The sequence below is a fragment of the Bubalus kerabau genome, chromosome 12 (genome assembly GCF_029407905.1).
Source record: "Bubalus kerabau isolate K-KA32 ecotype Philippines breed swamp buffalo chromosome 12, PCC_UOA_SB_1v2, whole genome shotgun sequence".
Classification (NCBI taxonomy): Eukaryota; Metazoa; Chordata; class Mammalia; order Artiodactyla; family Bovidae; genus Bubalus; species Bubalus kerabau.
The window spans coordinates 32364577-32388872 of NC_073635.1; the positions used below are offsets into that span (position 1 = coordinate 32364577).

At 39.5% G+C, this 24296-nt stretch overlaps 2 protein-coding genes across 12 annotated transcripts in view; one reads left to right on the plus strand and one right to left on the minus strand.

Moving 5' to 3' along the window:
* Positions 1-2792, plus strand: part of FLT1 (fms related receptor tyrosine kinase 1) — a 205066-nt gene extending 202274 nt beyond the window's left edge. For both annotated transcript variants that reach the window (XM_055542466.1, XM_055542467.1), the window contains one exon: positions 8-2792. In XM_055542466.1, coding sequence (XP_055398441.1) covers positions 8-209 — 202 coding nt within the window. In that variant the 3' untranslated portion in view covers positions 210-2792. The remainder of the gene's footprint in view (positions 1-7) is intronic.
* Positions 2793-8057: 5265 nt separating this feature from the next.
* PAN3 (poly(A) specific ribonuclease subunit PAN3) overlaps positions 8058-24296 on the minus strand; it is a 122878-nt gene continuing 106639 nt past the window's right edge. For 7 of the 10 annotated variants that reach the window (XM_055542470.1, XM_055542471.1, XM_055542474.1 and 4 more), the window contains 6 exons: positions 22306-22445; positions 19687-19816; positions 18938-19002; positions 13435-13573; positions 10901-11030; positions 8058-9566 (listed from right to left, as the gene is read on the minus strand). In XM_055542470.1, coding sequence (XP_055398445.1) covers positions 9430-9566; positions 10901-11030; positions 13435-13573; positions 18938-19002; positions 19687-19816; positions 22306-22445 — 741 coding nt within the window. In that variant the 3' untranslated portion in view covers positions 8058-9429. Of the gene's footprint in view, positions 9567-9944; positions 11031-13434; positions 13574-18937; positions 19003-19685; positions 19817-21406; positions 21488-22305; positions 22446-24296 lie in introns of those variants that run through there. The other 3 variants (XM_055542473.1, XR_008700977.1, XR_008700978.1) reach the window with 3 other exon arrangements.

The following is a 24296-nucleotide window of genomic DNA, read 5'->3' on the forward strand; positions in this document are numbered from 1 at the left end:
TCTTTAGCTTGAGAGTAACCAGTAAGAGTAAGGAGTCGGGCCTTTCTGACCTCAGCAGACCCACGTTTTGCCACGCCAGCTGTGGGCACTTGGGCACAGGCCACCGCAGGTTCACCTATGACCACTCGGAGCTGGAGAGGAAGATTTCCTGCTGCTCACCTCCGCCCGACTACAACTCTGTGGTCCTGTACTCCACCCCACCAGTCTAAAGCCTGATTCTGCACAGCCTTCTTTCTAGAACCATGTGTGTATTTATAAACCCCAGAAAACTAGCTTTTGCCAGTATTATGCGTATAGAAATCGACACCTTTTCCTTTCCACAGGAGCCGGCTGCTTTTTTGTGTGTTTTTTTTTTTAATAGTGCTTTTTTCTCTCTTGACTAACAAGAATGTAACCCCACATAGAGGAATAGTGACAAAGAGCGCCACTGCCGACCCTCGCAGGACTCAGCGGGGAGCAGAAATCCTGACCCCGCCCTGGACTTGACTCTCCCCTGACCCTGGAGACCCCCACGGCCTCCGGGCTCCAGGTGGCTCAGGACACACGCTGTCACCTGTCACTGCGGGTCGGACTCTGGGCCAGCAAGGCCTGTGCTGTCAGAGGCATGGTTCTGGGGTCTCCAGCAGGCTGTGTGTGTGTGTGGGGAGGGAGAAGATAGGGAGAGCACACAGGGCAGGGGCAGGGAGGGGTATTGGAGCTGCACCTCGTGGGGCGGGAGTGGGTAGAGGACAGTGCCACCAGGTCCATCTTGGAGAATCCATCCAGGGAGCATACAGGACGGAGGGGTGATGGGAGGTTTAAAAAAAAAAAAAGCCAAACATAATTTTTGGAACTATCAAGCAGATTGTAAAACCTTAGGTGGGCTCACCCCAGTGAGTCTGGTCTGTCATGTCACCTCTTAGGCTTAAAGCCACGTTTTCACAGATAACGTCTGCTTCTATGTTGAGTATTCATATATAGTCCATTTAACTCACTTCTTTGTTCTAACATGTTTCAATTAGTAATCAAAGGAAGCTGAGGAGAAGGGCAACAGTCTTGTGGAGGTTTTCTCTAGACCCAAACTAGGATAGATGGAGAAAAAGGGAAGGCAGAGTGAAAACCCCCTCTCTGTACCAGACCAACTGCCTGAGACCGAGGGGACTGGAGGACAGGAAGGCAGCCATGTGTCCTTCTTATTCAGTGGGGACCCCAACTCTCTCACGCTTGTCTCCTGGACAGAAGAGCAGTAACCAATGTCTATGAAGCACTTTATGCTCCTTGAGGAAAAAGGTGGTGTGTGATTTATGCAAGATGTTTCTAGAACTGGGACTCAGGATATTAGTTAATGAGCCGTCAGTAAGAGAAAAGCCTCTTTTCACCTACTTTGGGCCCTGCCTCGGGTCTGAGTTGTGACCGAAATAGGGACAGGGTACAAAAGGGCGCCCACTTCTTGGGGCCGAGAGGCCCTGGGTCCGCCACCATCTCTGTGTGATGCTGTGTGTTTAGGATGTGTGTGCACCTTCTGGGGCCAGTCAGGGCCGGGCAGGCCACAGGGATCACTGCTCCTGGTGGAGAGGAGGATGCTTACCTTGACGCAGGTGATGTAACCCTAGAACCTGAGACAAAGGTGATAGATAGGCCTGGACATCCTGCCCTGGCCAGAAGGCAGGGGACAGGTGGAGGCGGGGGTGGTCACAGTCTCGTTTCAAGGTTCTTGGTGTGAAGAGACGGGAGAGTTGGCTTGTCCCCAGCCAGAGAGCTGCTCCTGGGGTGGTGGTGGGAGGGGACCTCTGCTGGAGGAGCCTCCAGCCAGTCTCCACCAGGAGCCAAGTGCAGACAGCACGGGACCAGGGACCAAAGGCGGGGAGAGCCTTGCTCTTCCTCTTTACAGGCACAAGAGCACCTGTGACCACTGGCAAGAGTAGCAATCAGGTAACCGGGAGGAGGTTAAACAGGCAAAATATAAGAAGCTTGAAATTGAGTCTCTGGTTTTTTCAAGTCAGTTAAGGATCCAGCAATTAGGGAAAACAAAGAAAAACCTTAGCTATACGTGTATGTCTTGATTTCAGTAATCCGTTCTTTAAGAGGCCTTAGTAATACCATCTTTCCAAAAGACAAAGAACCCTTTAGACTGTGTTAATCTGGCTTCCTCAGAGACTCAATGGAATCAGAGACTCTGTCCAGCAGTCCAGCTCCATCTGGGGTCTCAAAATAGAACAAAAACTGGAAACCGGGAGGAAAAGACGCTCTCCAGTGGGAAAGGGCTTGTCACAGGTAGGTGCCCTGAAGCAGCACAGAAAATTAAATCACTAATGAATCGATGGTATTATTAGACCCATTTGTCAATTTTGACAAAAATGTTTGGCATGAACAATTATGGGGCAAGGACCCCCTTTCCAGGACTTGTGAGATCACATAACCCGAGTATGGTGGGTGGGAGGGGACTGAAACCACGCACAAGCTTGTCTCTAGTTGTTCTCAGAATGACGCTCAGACCCGAGGAGCAAGTGTGTTCAAAATCCTGGTAAGGTTACCTTTGGATGTCAAACGGGAAAAACACACTTGTTGGCCTCTTTTAACTAATTAAAGAAGGAGCGCACCTTTGACTGACAGTGGTGGTAACTATATGTATATTTGTGTGTGTGTGTTGTGCAGAACTATTTAAGGAAACTGGAATTTTAAAGTTACTTTTATACAAACCAAGAATATATGCTGCAGATTATAAGTGAGACAGAATTTTGTCCTACATCTCTAGTCACTATGAATGTATTTTGTATGTTATCTTCATATAATAAAATTAACTTACAAAAACATCCATATATTTTCAATTCTGTGTGAAAATGAAAAAAGGGGTCTTGGTTTTCTTGGGGCTGTTGAGGGGGGACAAGCATAAAAATGCTCGTGAAATATTAACTGCTAAACCAGCACAAGAAAGAGACAGAAAATGCAGCTCAAGACAGGCAGAGATCATCCATCAGCCCACAGAGTGGCTGTATTAACAATCAAGACACGCGAACAGTATAACAAAAGCTAGAAAAATGGTACAGAGGAAGTGTTTTGCAAAACAGAAATAAGAGACACAAACATAGGGAAGAAATGTATGGACACCAAGGGAGGGGGAAGGAGCGGTGGGGATGAACTGGGTGACTGGGATTGACATATACACACTATTGATACAATGTGTAAGAGAACTAATGAGAACCCAGTGTAGAGCACAGGGAACTCTGTTCAGCACTCTGTGATGACCTAAATGGGAAGGAAATCCATAAGACAGATATGTGTGTGCTGTGTCACTCAGTCGTGTCTGACTCTTTGTGACCCCATGGACTGTATCCCACCAGGCTCCTCGGTCTGTGGGATTCTCCAGGCAAGAATTACTGGAGTGGGTTGCCATGCCCTATCCAGAAGAAAAAGAGATATATGTGTGTGTGTGTATATATATATATATATATATATAGCTGATTCACTTTGTTGTACAGCAGAAAATAACAGGACACTATAAAGCAACTATACTGCAATAAAAAAATTTTTTTAAAAATCTAAGATCAACATGATCACAAGTAAAATGTACAGACTAAGGGTGAGTGCTAGCTACAGATCAAAGTCCCCTCAATTAAAAATGAGGCAGGCTTTCCCAAACAGTAGTATTACCATAATGAAGAATGTATGTGTTTGTAAAAGATGCTTGCTCCTTGGAAGAAAAGTTATGACCAACCTAGACAACATGTTAAAAAGCAGAGACATTACTTTGCCAACAAAGGTCTGTCTAGTCAAAGCTATGGTTTTTTCAGTAGTCGCGTACGGATGTGAGAGCTGGACAATAAACAAAGCTGAGTGCCAAAGAGTTGATGCTTTTGAACTGTGGTGTTGGAAGACTCTTGAGAGTCCCTTGGACTGCAAGGAGATCAAACCAGTCCATCCAAAAGGAGATCAATCCTAAATATTCACTGGAAGGACTGATGCTGAAGCTAAAACTTCAATACTTTGGCACCTAACGCGAAGAACTGACTCATTTGAAAAGACCCTGATCTGGGAAAGATTGAAGGTGGGAGGGGACGACAGAGGGAGAGATGGTTGGATGGCATCACCAACTCAATGGACATGAGTTTGAGTAAACTCCAGGAGTTGGTGATGGACAGGGAGGCCTAGTGTGTTGCAGTCATGGGGTCGCAGAGTCGGACATGACTGAGCAACTGAACTGAATAGAACTGTGTGTGTGTATTAGAGGCTGTGTGCAGGAAAGCATACAAAATAATTAGGCAAAATCCAGAGACACAAGAATTTCCGTAAGAAAAGGACACTAGCTAAGTACTCAACTTTGTTTTGTGGGTTACATCCTAGAAAGAGAAGGACATAGAATAAGCAACCACGAGGTTGTCTTAAAAAGCGCTCACACCATCACATTCCTAATAACACCATGAGCAAACCAGATTGGAGAAACATTTTCGAGAAAACAAGCCTACTTTCTTTGGGATAAAAGCAAGAAAAGGGGATGTGACTAATCTCAATTAGCTCAAGAGGGCAAGAAGCATTATGAGAATCTGAAATCCTTTTAAAATATTACTGGTTTTCTTGACTCAGAAGTCACTCATATAGGCAAACAATTTGAAGAATGCTCAAGGAATTGGTGTCATGTCATTGTTTGGAAGTTTTCTCATGACTTTAGAAATTTACAGTACATTTGGGAATAGTTTTTTTTTTTTTTTTTTTTCTTTACTCCAGCAGAAGGATGGCCCAGTAAGGTTTATTGAACCCTTCAGTGTTAAACATGTTATCAGACTTTTGGGTTCCAAAGGCCAGAAAATACTTCAAAAATCTCCTGGGTTCCAACACAGGAATGACTAGCCTTCTGTTTTTTGAACTCAAGACATCTAAGAGAAAACAAAACAAAAACAAACCAATCAGATGCCATAAAGAAGGTTCTATTTCTTGATCTGGGTGGGGTAGTAGGTGCACTCATTTTGTGATCACTCACTGAGCTGTCCACTTACTTGCAAACCTGTGTTTGTATTCTTCGATAAAAGATATGCAAAAGGAAGAAAAAGATTAAGTACCACAACTTTTCACAGAAGAAAAACCCATTTTAAAAAGAGTAAGGGCTTAGGCTCAGACTCTAACACAGCAAGTGAATTTTCTGTGCCAGCAACTATTCCAAGTGCTGTAAAAAAACAAGGAAAAACCATTTAATTTTCAGAACAACCCAACATGATAGGTACCATCAGTTTTACCCTTCACATTAATGGGAAAACTGAAGGAATCATGAAAACTTCAAAATCCCCTGGTCACATTTTCTTACCTACCAGCATCTGCCTGCAAACACTGACTCAAAACACCCGCTGGTGCACTCAGCCCCCAACCAAACTCAACCCAAGGGCACTGTGCCAGCACCTCACCACCCCCAGCCCTGCCCACTCCCCACTCCCCACTGGATATGATGAACACGCTAGTACCTCTCTCATCCTGCAAAACCAAACACCCTAACCCTAACCATCCCTACTTTCCCCTCCAGCTACCACTCCATCTCTCTACTCCTCTTCACAACAAAATTCCTTGAAAGAGAGCTTATACTTCTTGTTTCTGGTCCCTTTCCTCCCACTTGAGCCAAGCTTTCCTTCTCACTGAATGGAGCTGCTCTTGACAAGATTATCCACAATGCCATGTTGCTAAACTCAATGGCCCTTTTTAGTCTCAATCTTTCCCATCAACACCTTGATTTCTGGACTTGCCAGATGCCCCCCGCCCCTCCACCACCACAGGTCATTTCTGTCATGTATTGGTTTTGTCTGATCTGTGGATAGTGTTCCAGGGAACCCAGGGCACTGCCCCAGACCTTTGGTCTTCTAAGCCCATACGAATTCTCTTCATAATCCCAACCAACCTCAAGACTTGCAATGACATCTATGGGATAATGACATGCAAATTACACGTATTGACCAGATCTCCCCCCAAACTCTCATGCAAATGCTAAATTCACATGTGCTCTTGACACTGTGACCAATCCAAAAGATAGCCTCAACCCTCTCCCATCCCCTGTGAACCTCAGCGGTGTTCCTGCCACTCCCCCACCCAGTTCCCCTCCCCTTCAATCAGGCTGGCTCTGCCAATTCTCCTCAAGCAACAGATATGGGACAAGTGACACTGCATGACTCTGAGGCTAATTTGGTGTTCTTTGTTTTAATTTGCTCAACTTGGCAACCCGATCCACATCCTTTATGTTACTTAATCACTTCTGTGTTATTTAATCACATAATCACTATTACCTCTTAACTACTATATGGCTGTTTCCCTGGTGGCTGCAATGCAGGAGACCAGGGTTCAATCCCTGTGTCAGGCAGATCCCCTGGAGAAGGAAATGGCAACCCACTCCAGTATTCTTGCCTGGAGAATCCCGTGGACAGAGGAGCCTGGCGGGCTAGTCCATGGGGTCACAAAGAGTTGGACATAACTGAGCAACAAGAGCACAAATACTTGCTGTGGTCAGGATTCTAATGGTTCCTAGAGCAATGCCTGGCATTAACTCTTTACTGACTGGGGACTTTTTGCAGAAACTAACAGCTGTGGCAGACAATTTTTATTCTGACCGGGCCCCAAATTCATTCTGTTATTTCATTAACACTTTGCAGGTAATTGCATTCAATATATGAACACTGACACACCTGTAAAGTCTTCTAATCTTCGTGAAACATTGTCTTCAAACTACTCTTCAGTAGAGGCAAAGGAGAATGCATCCCCCAGCACCGGTGAGTCTCATGTCCACTTTCCATATCAGAATCAATAAGGTTTTTTGTTTTTTTATTGCTCTAATGTTCACATCATCTGAATCAGAACTATGTTCTGAAGACACTAATATATATATCGCTCAGCCTATCAGAGAAAGTGTCTGTGTAAAGTTCACCAAAAAGCTTTTCGCTCAAAATTTCTCGATGCACCATTTTTAAGAAGTTTCTGTTTATGATATACACAAGACTGGAATAAAAACCTAATGCAGCAACATGTAAATGATAACAATCCTAAGTAGTACAACGAATCCTGGATCAAACTTTGCTTGAAGTTGTACAAGTTAGTTGTACAACTATGTAACAGTGTTAATTGCATCACTCTCTTCAAAAAAAAAGTATTGATACGTTTCTGGTCAATAATGTCTGAGTAACAAAAGACATATTAATACATCTTTAGTTAATAATATGATAACAGGCATTCAATAAAATACAGACAGGCCTCACAGTTACTGTGCTTTCTACAAACTTGAAGTTTGTGTGGCAACTTTGCATCAAATTAAGTCTAAAGGCACCGTTTTTCAACAGCAGTTGCTCACTTCATGGCTTGTGTTGGTAATTCTCTTAGCACTTCAAACTTTTTCATTCTTTCTCTATTTGGTATAGTGATCAGGAATCTCTGCTGTTACTACTGCAAAAAGACTACAACTTGCTGAAGGCTCAGATGATGGCTAGCAAGATTTTTAAATCAAGGTATATACATTTTTTTAGACATAATGCTATTGATAGTGTAAATCTAACTTTTATATGCAAGGGGAAATCAAAAAAATCATGCAACTCACTTTATTGCATTATTGCAGGGGCCTGAACCCACAGTCTCTCTGAAGTATGCTTATATTTAGTGAACAAGTATCTAGTTTTGATGAATATTAACATTTTGCCATATTTTCATTCTTTACCCTTATATGATGTTTCTGGAGGGTGTGGGGGGAAGGGCACCTGCATCTACACAGTAGACTGAGTCTGAATCAACGATGAGCTAGGTGTCATTCCTTTCACAGAAGCAGGTCCTCTCCCTTGAACTACACCACGTGCCATGTACTATTTAGAAACATTTGGGTGTAACTATACATTCTGTAAATAACAAATACTCATATCTGCATTTTTAGTGTCTAGAACAGGTCCAAGTTAAGCATTTAACAGATACTTGGTAAATAAATCTGCCACCATTTTATCCAAAGACCAAAAATTCCTCCAAAACACATATGAAATATTCAGCCTTATAAGTCCTGATCATAAGACAAACATCATCTTGTTAAATGCACTGGTACCAAAAAGGGGAAAAAAAAAAAAAGGACAATCTTCTCTCTGTAATTCTTTATTAAAAATACTGCTGTACACGTAGAGACTGAAAACAGGATTAAAGATGAAATAACCCAGACCGGGGTCATGACGTTAGAACTTAACACATTGGTGCTTTTCAGGGAAGTTGCTGACATCCAAATCACAGAACCAAGGTTGAAGGCAAAAACACAAAGGTGCCCTCAAAAATATGTACAATGAAGTAAACGCACTGACAGAATTTAAAATAGGTACAAAAAGCTGAAATGACCAATGTTACATGATTTCAAGGGTTGTCCTTTCTGTGCTTTTTTATATCTGTCATAACAGGAAGGTGTGGGAAGTTTACATCCTTAATTTGAGTACTCTCAGATATTAAAATCTTCCTATGAATTAAAAAGACTAACTTTTAGACAACCTCTTAAGTGGAATTACACTATGGAAAAGAGGGCTCCCCCAAAAAACACCTAAGCAGAACTAATAAGAGTGCTATTGAAAACCATTCCCAATAAAAACTAAATGAAAAATAAATATAAAACAAAGCTTAAAAAAAAAAAAAAAGACGTTTACCTGACACCACCTGCTTTCTGGCTGACAATATTTTACTCGTGAAAACATATCAGTTGTCTACCTTTTATATTCAAACCAAGTCCTGAGGTTACTAGGGGCTGAAGCAAACTAGCATTTTATGACGCCAACACTCTTGGGTTTGTGATTTGAGCCTGCCTTGCAGAGGGAAGTTTGCTGGTCTGTACAGAATGAGAAAATCAAGCCCTATTTTACCCCTGCCCTTCCTTAGCTTTCACATAACATTGGTCCACAAATTAAATTTTCAGAAAGTTCCCAGACCCCGAAACTAAAATAGATGATCCCCTTTCATTTTCAAAGAAAACAATATTGGAAAAAATCTCCAGCCCGCTTATAAATTAAGCATTTCATATTTCTTCTAGAATACAAGTAGTTCTTTTTTGTACAAAAGAATTACAATATGATTTGTCAAAAAACATATAAAAAGACAGCTGCTCTTCCTCAAATACATGAGCTAATAATGATAAAAGACCTTTGCATGTTAATGTCTCCAAGTTCTTGTTCCTTTTACATAAAAAAAGAACATTATGGTGGCAAATGTTAATTATCCTTTGAAAAGTGAACATTATGTTCTTTTTAAAATCCATCCTGATCAAATGCAATAATTGATTTCCTTTTTAACTCAACAACTGATGCTACCAAACGTGGACTCAAACACACTTGTTAAAACATGTAAAGCATGTCTCTAGTCTTCAAAGCTTTTGGGTGAAGAGGTGCTTTTTCTTGATGCAAATCTCAAGGCAGAGAAAATCATTTTAAAGCTTATAAAAAGTGGACAGAGAAATATTAAAAACTTCTCTGAAAACTACAAATAGGAATAGTTATTAAAATTGAAGACTGTCACATCAGTTGCAAGTGCCTGAAGTCCCTCCCGACCTTCTGAGTTTCCACATTTCTTCATCGTTGTGTGGTGAGCACCCAGTGCTAGTAAAACATTCAGTGCTGGGAAAGGAGATAAGAGTCTTCATTACTGGTTTTTATGAAAGAAAATTCCTATGTATTTGGCAGTCTTCAGTATCTAAGTACAGGTATTTCATTGACTAGAAATTCCATGAATACCCAAGTTTGGCGACAACTGCACGTCCAAATGTTAAGAAAGTTAAGAGGAGGAAAATTCCAAACTTTTGAGATTGACTGACTCAGGAATACCCCACAGAGTTATTATTATCAAAAGCACTATGACTTTGGGCTAAGCAGTGACTGCAAAGGCACAGCAGACTGTGATCCTTCCAGATCCAGGCTGTAAGACTTCAGAAAGCTCTCGACGCCAGACCACTGCTGTGTGCAGTTTGTCTTCTGAACAGTGTCTCTGCATCTGTGTCCAGTGTAAAGTACCATAGTAAAGCTGTGGTTCAAAGAACAGAACTTTATACAAAAAAAAGCAAACTGCAAAGAACCTAAAGCAACAGACTCCTGACCTTCAGGCCTTTAACACAATTTCTTAATGTTCTTTTTCTATTTAAAAAAAAATGGCATAAATGTATCTGATTAGCAGGGGAACACTTTTTTTTTTTTTTTAAAGGCTCTGGTTTAATCTGGAGCGAAGAGTTCTATATGCTCCTTCAGTGTCTGTCTGTCCTCATTCAGAAAGGATTTAAATCAGCTGAGAGGGGAATTCATGCCCAATAATTCACTGATATTTTTCTGTGTTCTTAAAAACAAAACAAAACACACAAAAAAACTCTCAATCTGAACAAACAGTGGATGGCATACAGAGCTTGCATACAATACTCTTACAAGAACTATGCACCATACTGTACTTCCATGAAATCACTGACCTGGTCCGTTATGTTCTTCAGGGCAACCCCTCCCCAAAAGAGCAAATTCTGCACCCCTCAGTGAACAAAAATGTTGCCCAGCATGGTTTCCCAAAAGTGTCCTTGCAAATAGTTTCCCTTAATAAGTATACAACATGGCGAAAGTTCAAAGATCAGAAAAAAGTCTTTAAAAAATTAAAATTAGTGCATATACAAGTGGGGAAAAAAAACAAAAGCTGGAACATCATTCGCCTAATGGTGCTCCTTGATCTAAAATGAATTCTTCACAGGTGTGGCCCGCGGGCAGCCGCAGCTCGGGGCTGAGGGAGACATTCTTTCTTTCAAGTAACAGCGCACCTGACCCAAGTGCAAGCAGCTCTGCTCATCTGCGCGCTTCCCCGACGTGAGATGAGGCGCTGACAACAGTTCAGCTGTAGTGCAATTTGCTATTGGTTAAGCTCCTTGGCCATATCCCGCCTTTTTTTTTTTTTTTTTTTTTAAGCAAATACTACAACTGACCATTCGCAGCTGCAATCAGTTCTTGAAAAGTATTTTCAAAGCATCGCTTTAAGTCACTGTAAGTCACCACAAGTACACTCTTCTCGTCTCTGGAAATGAGGCTTATTTTTTCTGGCACACCAGCATCTAACTGAAACAGACAGACACACAACATGTGAAGTGCAAGCCTATTTTAGGACAACACGTGCAACAGTAATATATGAAAAATGTTTTAAATTGTCACATCCCCCTCTAGATAATCATAAATGTTTTACATCACTAGTCAGTGTGCACACACTTTTCAACTCAGGTGTGTTTTTTAAAAATGTTGCCCTGTGTTGCTGCCTGTCTGTCTGTCACGCTTAACACTTGGGTGCAATACTTTCCATCCAGCTGATACTCCATAAAATGCAGACTTCAATATTTCCCCCAATATCTTCCAGTCTTTTGGCATCATGAATTACAGTGCAATGAACATATTTGGCTACTTAATTTTTTTCTTCTGTAGAATTACTTCCCTAGGAGAGATGGAATCAAGAAGTCTGAGGAATTTTATAGCTTAATACATACAGCCAAAATGATTTCCAAAGGACATCAAACAGCACGAATTTATGATCTGTACCAACTTACCAGTAACACATCAAATGAGTGCCTTGCTATTTTAATTTACCTTTTTTAATGTTTTTTTTTTTTTACCTTTTTAACTAATGTTACCAAATGTTTTCATACGTTTACTTGTGTTATTTCCACTTGTGTGAATGCCAGTATATGATCATTATCAAATCCCTATCTATCAGGATCTGGCAATAATATTTTAATGAGGCCTTTATAAACGTTAGTAAGAATCCTGAGTTCACCAAATAACTTCTCCTGTTAGGACTTTCACTTTACTTTTGTTAGTTTTCAATGTACATTTTTCCTTCCATTTTCATTAATTTATCAAAATGTTTAACACTAATTCTGAAGACAATAGCCTTTCAAATCATTTTACCATCTAATTTCTGTCATTTCCACCAAAATAATCTATGTAAAAATTTAATTTTTGTATGACCAAAATGACCATCCATCCCTTTTATTACACTTTTTCTAAACAAAAAATTGTCACATTTTCAGATTTAGGATAAACTTATTTACTCCTCTTTTATTTACCCTGAGTTATTTATTTACTCCCAGTTATTTTATGAAATGAAACAGAATTTTCTCCAAAGCTTCAGTTATCCTAAGACTCAATAAGTAACCTTCATCTACAATGTCTGTTCGTGGCTTATTCCACAGGCTCTCCCTGTCAGTATTTATTCCAATTTTACGTATTTTTACCCACTGGTGCTTTGATACTATAGACTCTTGTTTTCTAAAATCTGGTGGCCTTATTCTCCACTTGGTGCTTAAGAAAAAACGTTTTCTCCGAAAGAAAAAGGACAAACGAATATATAAATCGTACCAGATTAGCTAAATTATACATACAGTCTTGTTCTGTCTTAATGTAGGTTACTGACAATACTCTCCAAAGAGTTTTAAGGAAATTCAAACATGGCAAAGTATGCTTAAAAATAAAACCCATTTTATCTGGGGATGAGCACACTGTAGCCAACAGATCTAAATCATGGGCCACAGTGGGTAGTTTCTGCTCTAATCATTGCAACTTAGGGACAGCTTAGACCAGGGGTCAGCAGAAAAGGGCTGGACAGTAAATGCTTTCAATTTCAGGGCCATATACAAGCCTCTGTTTCATATTGTTCGTTGTAGTTTTTACAATCTTTTTAAAATGTGAGAAAAAATTCTTAGCTTGTAGGTTGTCTAAAAACAGGCAAAGGATTTGGTCCACAGGCCACAGGTGGCCAACCCCTGTTTCACATACAAACCTGAACAAAGGCGAGGGTTTACCTCTGGAGACCCATTTCTCTCCATGATTACAAGTAGCTGACAAGGAAAATGCATTCCTCCCTTCCTCTGTAAATCCCATCCCTCCTAGCCCTCTCTAAAACACAAAGCTCGCCTCTTAAATAAACTTATGATATGCCTCTACCAACATGGTTCATCTAACCACCTACCCCCCATTTATCACAGCGGGCTCTGCTGGCATGCCCCGCACTGGGCTCTCAGTTTTAACACTTGAATGACACCCTGAGCTGAAAGCACTCAATGTGACTCATGGCTGCAAAGAAAGGAATTCAACTTTTAAAGATATTTAAAGGCAAAAGTATTTTTGTCTTTCCCACTCATGGCCTCATATGTTGAAACAAACTACAGCTGGTAAATAAAAGACAGTGGGGTTGGGTTGGGGGAGAAGAGGCAGTCATTTTGTGACATTTGATCACAACAAAAAGGTCCACCATGAAAAATTCTGAAATTATTCATGCAGGTTTTAAAAAATACTCCCATTCTATAAACTGCTACTTAAGTGGGAGCAGCTAATAATTATGAATAACATGCCCTGTATACTACAGCAGAGTACAGAGATGTAATTCCTTACGTCTCTCAGTATTTGTACAAGATGTAGCTCTATAAACTGGAGATTATAGCATCATAATCTTCAAAGTTCAGACCCAGATTACCTTGTTAAGACAAGAAATGATATGACTGAGGTCAATCCAAGGAGCACCCGCTTCTGTCACCTGATGAAAAAGATGATCCCTAAAGAGCTTCAACAGGTACCGGTCGCCCGTCTCCGACCAGGTAGGATCCTTCTGAAACCTGAGGGAAGGGAATATTAACCTCAATAACTCATGCTTACACCACAAAGCTGTATGTTTATACTTCAGACTCAAAACCAGTTTTACTGTTGTCTACAATCAACCAGAGAGTAGGGTCTGTGTGTAGCTGTTTTAAATCAAATTTTTATGTCCAGAGTGCCCATAGATTTTAAAAAATAATCTCACTGAACATGGAAGTACATGACTACCATTTTCTACTTCTCAAAGCAATCACCCCCTTACATACTCCTACTTCACAATCCCTTCCTCACTTAGGCCCCTACCCTTAGATAAAATGGGGAAGAAAGCAAATGACCTCTTTATATAGGGTAGAGAGAGATGTCAGACATGTCTTCTGCTTTTCTGGGGGCATAAAACAGGGAAATGTCTAGGGCTGAACCAAATGGGGTAGATACTGGTTTCCTACCATCATGTGATGATGTGAAAGTGAGTGGCAAAGAGCTGGAAAACCGTCCAGATGGTCACTATTAATTTTCAGTGACCTATGAAACATACAGGTTACAGAAAGCTGCAATTGGATATGGAGAGAATGCTATTTAAAAACAGGCACACAGTATAGACCAGAAACAAGAATTCACCTGGGAAGCCAAGGAAGGCTTTCCAGAGAGGGAATGGGTGCTCTCCCCAAGGAAGCATGCCTCCTGGTCAGAGGCCTCAGTATGTGCAAGGGACAGAGAAAGGAGCACCTAAACAAGAAAAGACAAGTGAGGCTGGATGGCGCTGGGGGAGAAAAGAGGATCAGAGTGCAGGACCCGAGTGAGGACAAGGAGGGGTACAAGAAAAGACAGGCAGACAGCACAAGAGGCAAGGAGGAAATTAAAAGGAAAAAAAGGCAGATCTGAAGCAAGGATGAAAAGGAAGAGGTCAGGCCATGCAGCCTTAGATCACATGTAAAAATGAGGTCTGCATTCTGAGAACAAAGAGGGAAGCCCCCACCGTCATGTGTCTGCTTTATTAAGATCACTCCAGGGTCTTTCAATTAAAAGCTGATTAAACACACCCATTTATCTCTGTTCCTTTTCAAAATCCCAGCCAACTGACAGTGTCTAAAAAAAGTGTATAGACAGACAAGGACAAAGGGATCAGAAACAATAGGAGACAAAAAATAGTCACAAAAATTAAAAAGGTGAAAAGCAGACAGGTAAGCAGCATGACTTAGCAGATCTTAAAAAAAAAAAACAACAACTGAGCTCTAATGCTTTGTGGGGTGCTTGAAGGTGAAGTCATTAGTGGGATTTCCCGTGAGATACTTCAGGGGACAAAATAAAAGTTAAATAAAAAATTAAAAAACCCACTCAGTAAAAATCTATAATTGACAGCCTCAGAGAAAAATGAATTAAATGCTGTAAGACAGAAATATTCAGAAAGCAGAAAGTTTTTGGAAATTTAAAATATAGCAGAAATTCAAAAAATTTAAAGGATTAGGGGAAAAACTCTTTAATTTTAGACCAAGTAAGTTGAGATTATTGCCTAGAAAGTACAAATTTAAAGCATTAGGAAAAAACGCTTTAACTTCAGACAAAATAAGTTGAGATTTTTGGCTACAGCACAACACTAAGACACAATATGGAAAACAGAAGAGAATATTAAAAAATCAATTGCAAAGGTCTAACATCTAAGCAGCGTGAATTCCAGAAAGAGGTTTGCAAAGAAACAGTAAGACAACTTCCAAGAACTAAAAGATATAAATTCCCAAGGCTAAAAGGTCCATCTGTTGATTCATCAGAATGAATCAAAAACTCACCACCACAGCACATCATTGTGAATTTCTGCACATCAATGACTTAAAAAAAGAGCGGGGGGGTTGTCCTAAAAGCACAGGGTGAAGAAAAACTTGGAAAGAAAATGGCTTTGAGTCTGTCTATAAGTTAAAAGACAATAAACGGAGCAGTGCTTCAAATTCTGAAAGACACCACCATTACTATTACTCAACTATGCATTAGAGGTGCTAATACAGGCACTCAAGAGACATCAAAAGCACAGAAATGAGAAGGGAGGAAATACGACTATCACTATATGAAGACACGACTGAGAAACCCAGAAGAATCTACTGAAAAACTACCCAAACACTAGAAGTCCCATGCTACAAAATTTATAGAAATCAACTGTTTTCATATATACTGGATAACAAAGAATCTAAGAAGACAGAATGGAGGAAATTCCCATTGATAACAGCAACAAGAAAAAACACCTAAGAATAAACTTAGTGTATTGTAACTATATGAAGAACATCATAAACTCTGAAGGATACTAAAGCAGACATCAGCAAATACAGTGACATGCCATTATCCTGGTGAAGGTAACTCCACATCTAAAAAACACAAATGCTCCTTAAGCTTACTAACAAATTTAATAAAAGAGATAAGAGCTAACACTAGTAGATTTTAAATGTCACTCATTAAGATAGTGTGAAAGAGCTGCTGCCTTAATAAACCAGTGGGAAAAGCTAGACTATGCAATAAATAGCTTTTGGACCACTGTGGGTGGTGGTGGGGGTGGTGAATTCATACCTTACATCCTATTTAAATTCCAAATATATAAAAAATTTTAATATGAAAAAAAATGAAACCTTCAGTATTCTAGAAAATTCTTGATGATCCCTTCATAAGATCTTAAGAGTAGAAATGCTAACTTTCTGACCGTGACTCAAAATCCAGAAGCAAAAAGTAAATTTGATCAATTCGACTACTATAAAAATGTCTATATTGGAAAAAAACTGAGCACAGTCAAAAGAAAGATGATAAACTTAAAAGAAAGGATCACAAATGTCAGATCCCTCTGGCTCCTACACAGCAAAAAGACAAAGTACAGCTGGAAATAAAGATGGGCAAAGGATGAGACAGACAGAAAAGGAAACAGAATTGAATCAGAAAGATAGGCAACGTGCTCATTATGAGTAAATACCAAAAAACCTGCACTGAGATTCCATTTTTCATCTATCAGGTGGTCAAAAACCCAGAAGTTCGGAAAAAGTATTGCTAGTGAAAGACTCTCATGCACTGTACGCTGGCAAATCCTTCTACCAGCTGCCAAATTACAGTCACAAATTCCAGCAGGTACTGACCTCATAATCAGAGTTGGACCTATACTTGTACACACACAAAATTAAGTATGCTTAAGTCAGTCCCTGCAGAACTGCTTACACTAGCAAAAAGGCTGAGAACAACTCAAAAGGCCATTGATAAGGAACTGGAGAGACAAATTACAGCGCACCCACATGACGGACTATTACACGGCCACTGACCACGGCACTGTGGTTAAGACAGCACAGACTCTGGAACCACATGTTGTCCGGACTCGAGTCCTGACTTTATGCGTGACCCCAGAGGCTTTTAACCTATGCTTCAATCTCTCTATTAACAGGGAATACTGAAGTATCCGCACTACAGGCTGTTACTAGGATTCAGTTAGGTCATGTTTGTTAACTATTGAGAAGACTGCTGGCCGTACACTAAATATATCTGTACAAACATTTCCAAAACACACTGTTATGAGAAAACATACTGTCATGTGCAATATACAGACCCCTGTACATAACTTACAGTTTGTACATATTTTAAAGTAGAGGGGTGATAAGAATATACAGTTGTTAACTCAGGGAACATGTACAAGAGACTAATAAAGGCTGGTAGGAGGAGTGGAGAGACTGGGGGTGTCACGTATGAAAGGTTTTTCACTGCAAACCTTTTCTACTTTTAAAGAAACTGGTCCATACGCACTATACTCAAAAGATTTCATTAATAAAAACAATTTTATGAGGACATATACCCAATTGTATTATCAATAAAGTATGAAAGCAGAATAAAGATATTTTTAGACTTCCAAACCCTGGGAAAAACTCCCCTTTCTCAGGAAGCTACAGAAGGATGTGATTTATTAAAGCAGAAGAGTAAACCAATGCAAAAAGCAAGAAACAGGGTGTGCAACACAGAGGGGGGACAACAAGAGGGAGAGCTCCCAGGGCAAGAGTGCAGGGAAGCCCGGGGTCTCAGCTGAGGGCGTGAGCAGGCTGGAAGGCAACCAGCCACAAGCGGGGCAGAGGGCAGAGGCCTGAGGCCCTGGGGGTAATTTTTCTAATGCGGAGGAAAAAGGGAACTGAGAGGTTATTACTCATTTGGGGCCATATGGAAGAATGTTTTATATCCGGCGGAGAGTTTAGAATGAACTGGTGGTAAATATTTTTCACTTGCTTATTTTTCTACATAAGACAAGTATTCACACCAGGAAAACAAAAAACAAAATACAAAACAAAGGAAATGTAGTCATGATTTACTGTGTGGTGAAGCTACAAACAGTATTTACCTTGCTCTAATAATGTCAACACTGAATACTCATCTCAAAATTCAGGGGTTAAGTGGTATAGTGTGTGTATGTGTCTTTAGTTAAAGGAAGGGTATATGAGAAATACAGCCTCACCTGCCACAGGACAAAGTCATTAGCTGAGCTATATACACTGAAGAAAAATTGAAACACTGAAGAAAAATCAAGAAACAGCACTTAAGCACATATTTTTAAATAAAGAGATAAATGCTAGAAGAAGCAATTAAAAACTTTTAAAATGGTTCAACATATGACCACATTCTCTTTATTTAGAAAAATCGCTAGGGAAAATGCTAACTGAATCTTTTAACTTCGAAGAAAGGTATGTGATTTTAAATTTTGTCATCAAAAACACTCCCTCAAGCAATGGTATTTACCTACCACCTGTCTCTATGCACAGCAGCTAACAATCCTGAAGCGCAGCTTCTCCCAGTCACCACAGCTGCTGTTGCGCCTTGTCTTGGGGACAGGTACGAAGCATAAGCATCAACCTCGCTTCTTTCTTGAACATACAATTAACTTTAACTCACAAACAAGGCAGAACTAAACAAAGGTAAGATGGTGATGCCTCCTTTCCAGTGTCACTCATGTGACAGCTATAACAATGCACTTTAATAGAAGATAAGAGGCATGAAACAATCAGAAATATCAAAAAGATCCAATCTGACCATGGTAAAAGGAACAGGCTTCAAAAAGCAGAGGCAGTACTGACAGGCAGAAAATGTTCCCTTATAGGCAAACCACAACAGAGGAGTGAGTGAGTGAGTGAGTGAGTGTGTGTGTGTGTGTGTGTGTCTCTCTCTCTCTCTCTCTCTGTGCATGTGTAATCCTTAAGGACAACCACAACCAGGGCTGTGGTTAAAAACACCACCCTAATGGCTAACAACAGGCTTAAAAGGTCACTTCACATGCGAATTCTTCTCTTTTCCCAAATAAAATCAGTAACAATAAGGTATACTCATTTTGGTTATGCAAAACAGTGCCCTTGATTGAAAACATGATGTAAAATACTGTAAATCCTTACTCCGGCCTCTCATTGATTGTTCCCAATTTTGCTAGAAGCCTAAACAGTCTTCCATTTTGAACCTCCTATAAAACATTTTAAAAAGAGAGAGAATATTAATGTTCCAGCTAACTGAATATAAAAGCAAACGTTTATAAAACTGGTATCCTGTACCAATATTTGCTTTAAACCATAAACCCTAATATCCCCACCTTTTGGTTGTACTTTTGAATATAACATGTTCTTTTTACATACTGTAACACTCAAGAAGATTATGCAATTGTCCCTTTTATTGGATTATAGTTTTTGTGTTACTTTCAGTGTATAGCAAAGTGATTCAGTTACACATATACATGTATTCATTCTTTTTTCAGATTTTCCTCATATAGGTTATCACAGACGAGTTTCCTGTGCTATACAGTAGGACCCTGTTGGTTATCTGTCTTATATACAGTAGGGTGGATGTAGTAATCACAAGCCTGTGATGTATTCTTCCCCCACTGTAGCTGTCTACTACTAAGACTGCATATTAAAAAAAAAAAAAAAATCAAGATTCTATCTCAAGACTGTAGCAAAACCATGAACGAAAAAAAATAAGACAAATGCCCAGAGGACCTGAGAAATCAAAATACTGAACACTAAGTTTGGACAAAAATATCTGCAGTCTTAGCCAGCTGCGTACTATATCCAGCACAGTAATTACTCTGTTTTACATCTACTGATACACACAGATGCAGGTGCGTACACACTCCTTTAACTACACACTTTACCTTTGCAAGGTCTTCCTCTATGACATCATTTCTCATTTGAGCAGCATCCAATTGAGTATAAAATCGAGCACCAATCATGGGCATGATGTCATTTACACTTCGCATCCTGTTTTGGTCAGTCAACAAATATCTAACCAAAATAGAGAAGGATCACTTGAATGCCAAACACGCAGTTTACAGAACAACACAACCCACAAGCACACAGGGACTGCTGCCACCAGCATGTTAGTGTGCACAATTTCAAATTTTTTTTCATGCAAGTCGAGTTCATTTTTAAAGCTTAATGATTGTATTTCTTTTCTCTGGAAAACTTTAAGAGCCAATGGAAAAAACTGTAAAAATGTCTCTTTCTCTAAATCTTTAACTACTATGAAAATGAGAAAGGAAAGCTGGGTATAGAGTTACACTTACCATATTTCCATTCTCAAACTCTTCTTTACAATAGTGGGAGATGAAAAGATCCAAAGGTTTTGGGAGGGGTGGTTGTAGGTGGGGAAATTTTTCCATTGGTCTTCAAAAATAGTTTTTAAACTAAAACTCAGACTTTTATTTTGGTAAGGGAAACAAGCTTCAGTGTTTTAGGAAGCTGTCTCCTGCTCTGTGACTTCATTTACCAGCTGTCATGGTATTTTTATTTCTGAGAAATCTCCATGCACTAACACACATCAGGAAAAAGAAGTTTCTTCTATCATCATAACTAAGGCAGAAAAATACTACACATCTCAAACGGCTACCTGTCAGAACACAATGATTATTGATCATTTAGTATTAGTATTCTGACAGGTCAACCGTGTCCTAACCATTCCTAACAAAGCAGCTTCTAACTCTTCTGTGCTCTGCTTATAATTATACCTATTTTCTCCATAGGACTTATCTCTGTCCTGCAAATATGTTACTTGTTGACGAGTTTATTAACTCCTCCCCATTATAATGGGGGAAGCTCCAGAAGATGGGGGATTCTGCTCACCTTATATAAAGCAGCTTCAGCATCTGACACAGAGTTAGGCATTCTTTTGTTGAACAAATGAACAGTTATAAATTCATGTGGACGATCTACGTCTTAGCCATTCATCTGTAATTACTGACATATTTATATCTAACTACTAAGTTAGTATAAGCTATGTGACTTTGGCAAGTTATTTTATATCTCCCAGCCTCAGTTTTGACATCTTTAAAATGGAGCTAGTTATGGTACCTAATTTAAAGGGTTATTGGAAGAATTAGGTGAATTAATTCATAATTCACATCAATCAGCTCAAAAGTACATGATACATACTTTACTGCTCTGTAAATTTTGATTACTGATTAGTATGAAAGTATGACTTTTTTGTTTATTCATTTTTTATTAAGGAAAATTTCAAACATTTGTAGAAGGCGAGAGAAGAGTATGATGAATCTTCATGTACCCATTACCCAGTTTCAGTAATTATTAACTTATGGCCAATTTATTACACTTATATCCTTTACTCTCACTTTTATAAAAAGGGAAAATTATAACTTGAGATTACTTAAAACATCCTAGGTGTTGCAAGCTATGGCTAGAAATCACTTCTGTGATAGTATATGAAACAAGTATTTTTATTTAAGAGAAATCATCTTAGTTGATCATCAAAGGAACCAGGTAACCACTGGCTCCAGTGCTCTGTCACAAGCAGGACACTTAGGCCAGTGTAACAAAGCACAGGTGGGCAGCCCCATCCTCCGTCCCTCAGTTCCATACCACAGGGCTAGTCCAAAAAGAAACTGGATCATCCAGGGTTACACAGAAAGATCAGAAGGAACAGCTGGAAGCTAAAAGAGACTGAAAAGGATCAATAAGCTCTAATTGCTTCTAGAACATCATAGAAAAAAAATTTCAAAGGAGACTTCCTAGCATCTATTCTCCTAAATCATTTAAAGTAAGAGTTCTGGTTGTCCCCCCTCCAGAATCCCCGATGTCAGACGCATCTTATAGACCATCGTGACAGCAGTCCACAGTGGACTGGGCTTCTCTTAAGCCCCAGTCATTTCAGATTTACAATCAAGGATTTCCTGGAGTATAAAGACACTGGGGGAGAAGCATAGGGACCCTGACACACATACTCTCTGAAACAGGGGTGTGGGCCACACACCACACAACTGGGCTGCAGATGGGGTTATTTCTGACAGCTCTTACAAAGATACTGACCACTCTGGAGAGTAGCACTGTCTAATGGACTTTCTGAGATGATGCAAATGTTCCATGTCCACACTGTCCAGTATATGAGCCAGAAGGTACATGCAGCTTCTAAGCTCTTAAGATGTACATGGTGCAACTGAGGAACTGAATCGTTTCAATTTTATTTAACTGTAATTCATTTAAATGTAAAAGGTCATATGTAGCTCGCAGATACCAATGCAGCTCTAGGGGGTCTACCCTTTGGCCAAATGTTTACAACACCAATAACTAATTTAAAACACACTGGTTTATGAACTTATTTCAAGAAATACATACTTAGCAATAAAAATAAATTAAAAATTGTTTAATTATGTTTAGCCTGATTTTAAATAGTGGAAACTAAAAATCAACAGAATCACTGTTAAAAGACTCTCATGAAAAATCTCTGTCTTATCTCATAAGATCATTATATTAAAACTTACAAAATCAGATTCTTCAGGTCAGAGGAGTAGTTGATTGTCACCAGTTCCATGGCTTTCTGTAAATTCTCTCGCTGAATTCCTGCCAAAGAGTTGCAAGCCAAAGCCAACACAACTTTTCCTAATGATATCAGATCTGCTTGCTGACATGAAAGAATAAATATAACTTTTAATTTTTCTTTCATAGATACAAATTTAATACACTGACACTATTGCCTGCATGGAAAAAGCATCTTTACAAAGAAGCTGAAGAACTAAGTACATGGTTCCTAGATATTGGTGTTCATCAGAATTACCTGGGAGCTTCATTAAAAAGACTCTTTCTGAGCAGCTCCACCCCAGATTCTCAGTAGGTCTGGGAACAGGCCCAACATTTTTAAAGTACCCAGGTAATTCTAATGAAGGTAGTTCTAGGGGCTACTTTAAGAAACATTCAAAACAATTCATATGCCACCTACAGAACTGCTGCTTTACTGTCCTTTTTTTCCCCTAAATGTTTATACTTAAATAAAGCTCATATTCTTACTATGGCAGGACATTTGAGGCTGGTTACCAAACAGCTGCTTCACAGTGATCATTACATTGACGACAGGCACTTTCTTCATTCTCCATGATGCACAAAAGTGAGTGTATTTGAAAAGGAAGTAATTCCCTCATTCCAAACACAATGTCCGCAATACCTGATTTCAGAGCACATTCTCTAGACATCAACAATGCTGCAAACCTCCATGACAGTCCATCTGCCCTTGTTTCCAAGCAGACAGGTTTTTACACTATAGTCGATCTCTGAGCTCTGTAACCACCTCACTTCTTACCTGTTTTGTTTCTTTGTTTTAAAGATTTCCCCCTTTGAGGCCTTTCTTCCAAAGAATGTTTAAAAGACAGCTGACTGAATAATAATAACTCCTAGAAACAGAATGGTCACCTAAGTGGCCCTGCTTGGCAGGTTAACTATCAGTAATCATGTACCTCCAAGACAATGGAACAGTTTAGAGTTCAAGGAAATCATTTTAAGTAATTTCTACAGAAAATTCACATAAATCTTCACAATCTGAGATCTCATCTGAATTACTGGATACATGTTTATTTATGGAATAAATAAATATTCCATAGAGCTTTCAAACTTAGCTTTACAATAAAATTCACCTGAGAAGCTAAAAAAAAAAAAAATCACCCGGTGGCTATCCTTCCATCCTATTTTGGTGTTGTTAGTCTATAAGATCTACATATTGGTATTTTTCAAAACTTCATAAGAGATTCAGATATGCAGCCAGGGTTGAGAGCCACTGGTTTTGTAGAAGTTTATAAATGGTGTTATTTGCAAATCAGGTTGAGTATTTCATGGCAATTGCTACTGAAACTTTAGGACTACATAGCTATCCTTAACAACATCCTTCCCAAAGAGTAAAAAATAAAAAGAAATCAAACTCGATGACTAAAATAACATTTAAAAGTTCAAATCTAGCATTGGTGAATCTGATACTCTGAACCTAAGATCCTATAATATAATCAGTGGAAAAATTAATTATTAGACAATTCTGAATCGATCAGGAAGAGAGCCAAGGATTCATGTCAGAGAAACTGTAAAACTCCGTCAGTGGCCGAGTTCGGAGATCAGGCTGGGAAGGCAGGTGCCACAGGAAGGGGCATGAATGCTGTGGCATATTGTCCTTGCTCTCTGGACCCACAGCCATGACTGAACTCAGGCAGGACTCCTCTCAGTCTCTCTCCGAATCAACAAAACATTCCAAGTTAGATAAAGGAAATCAGAAACATGCTGATTGAGAGAAATCAGTACATGGAAAAGCAAACTGTAAAAGTCCACAAGTGCTTCAATTCAGTGTCATCAGCAAAGCAAACTTAAGCTTGTTCTTGTTTATTAAGTATTTCAGCAGCATGTAGCAACACACAACATCCCCACCCTCAAACAGCAAAATCTTCAGTTTAGCTCCACCCTGAATCAATGCTATAACTAAATCTCCCCCCTAGAGTAT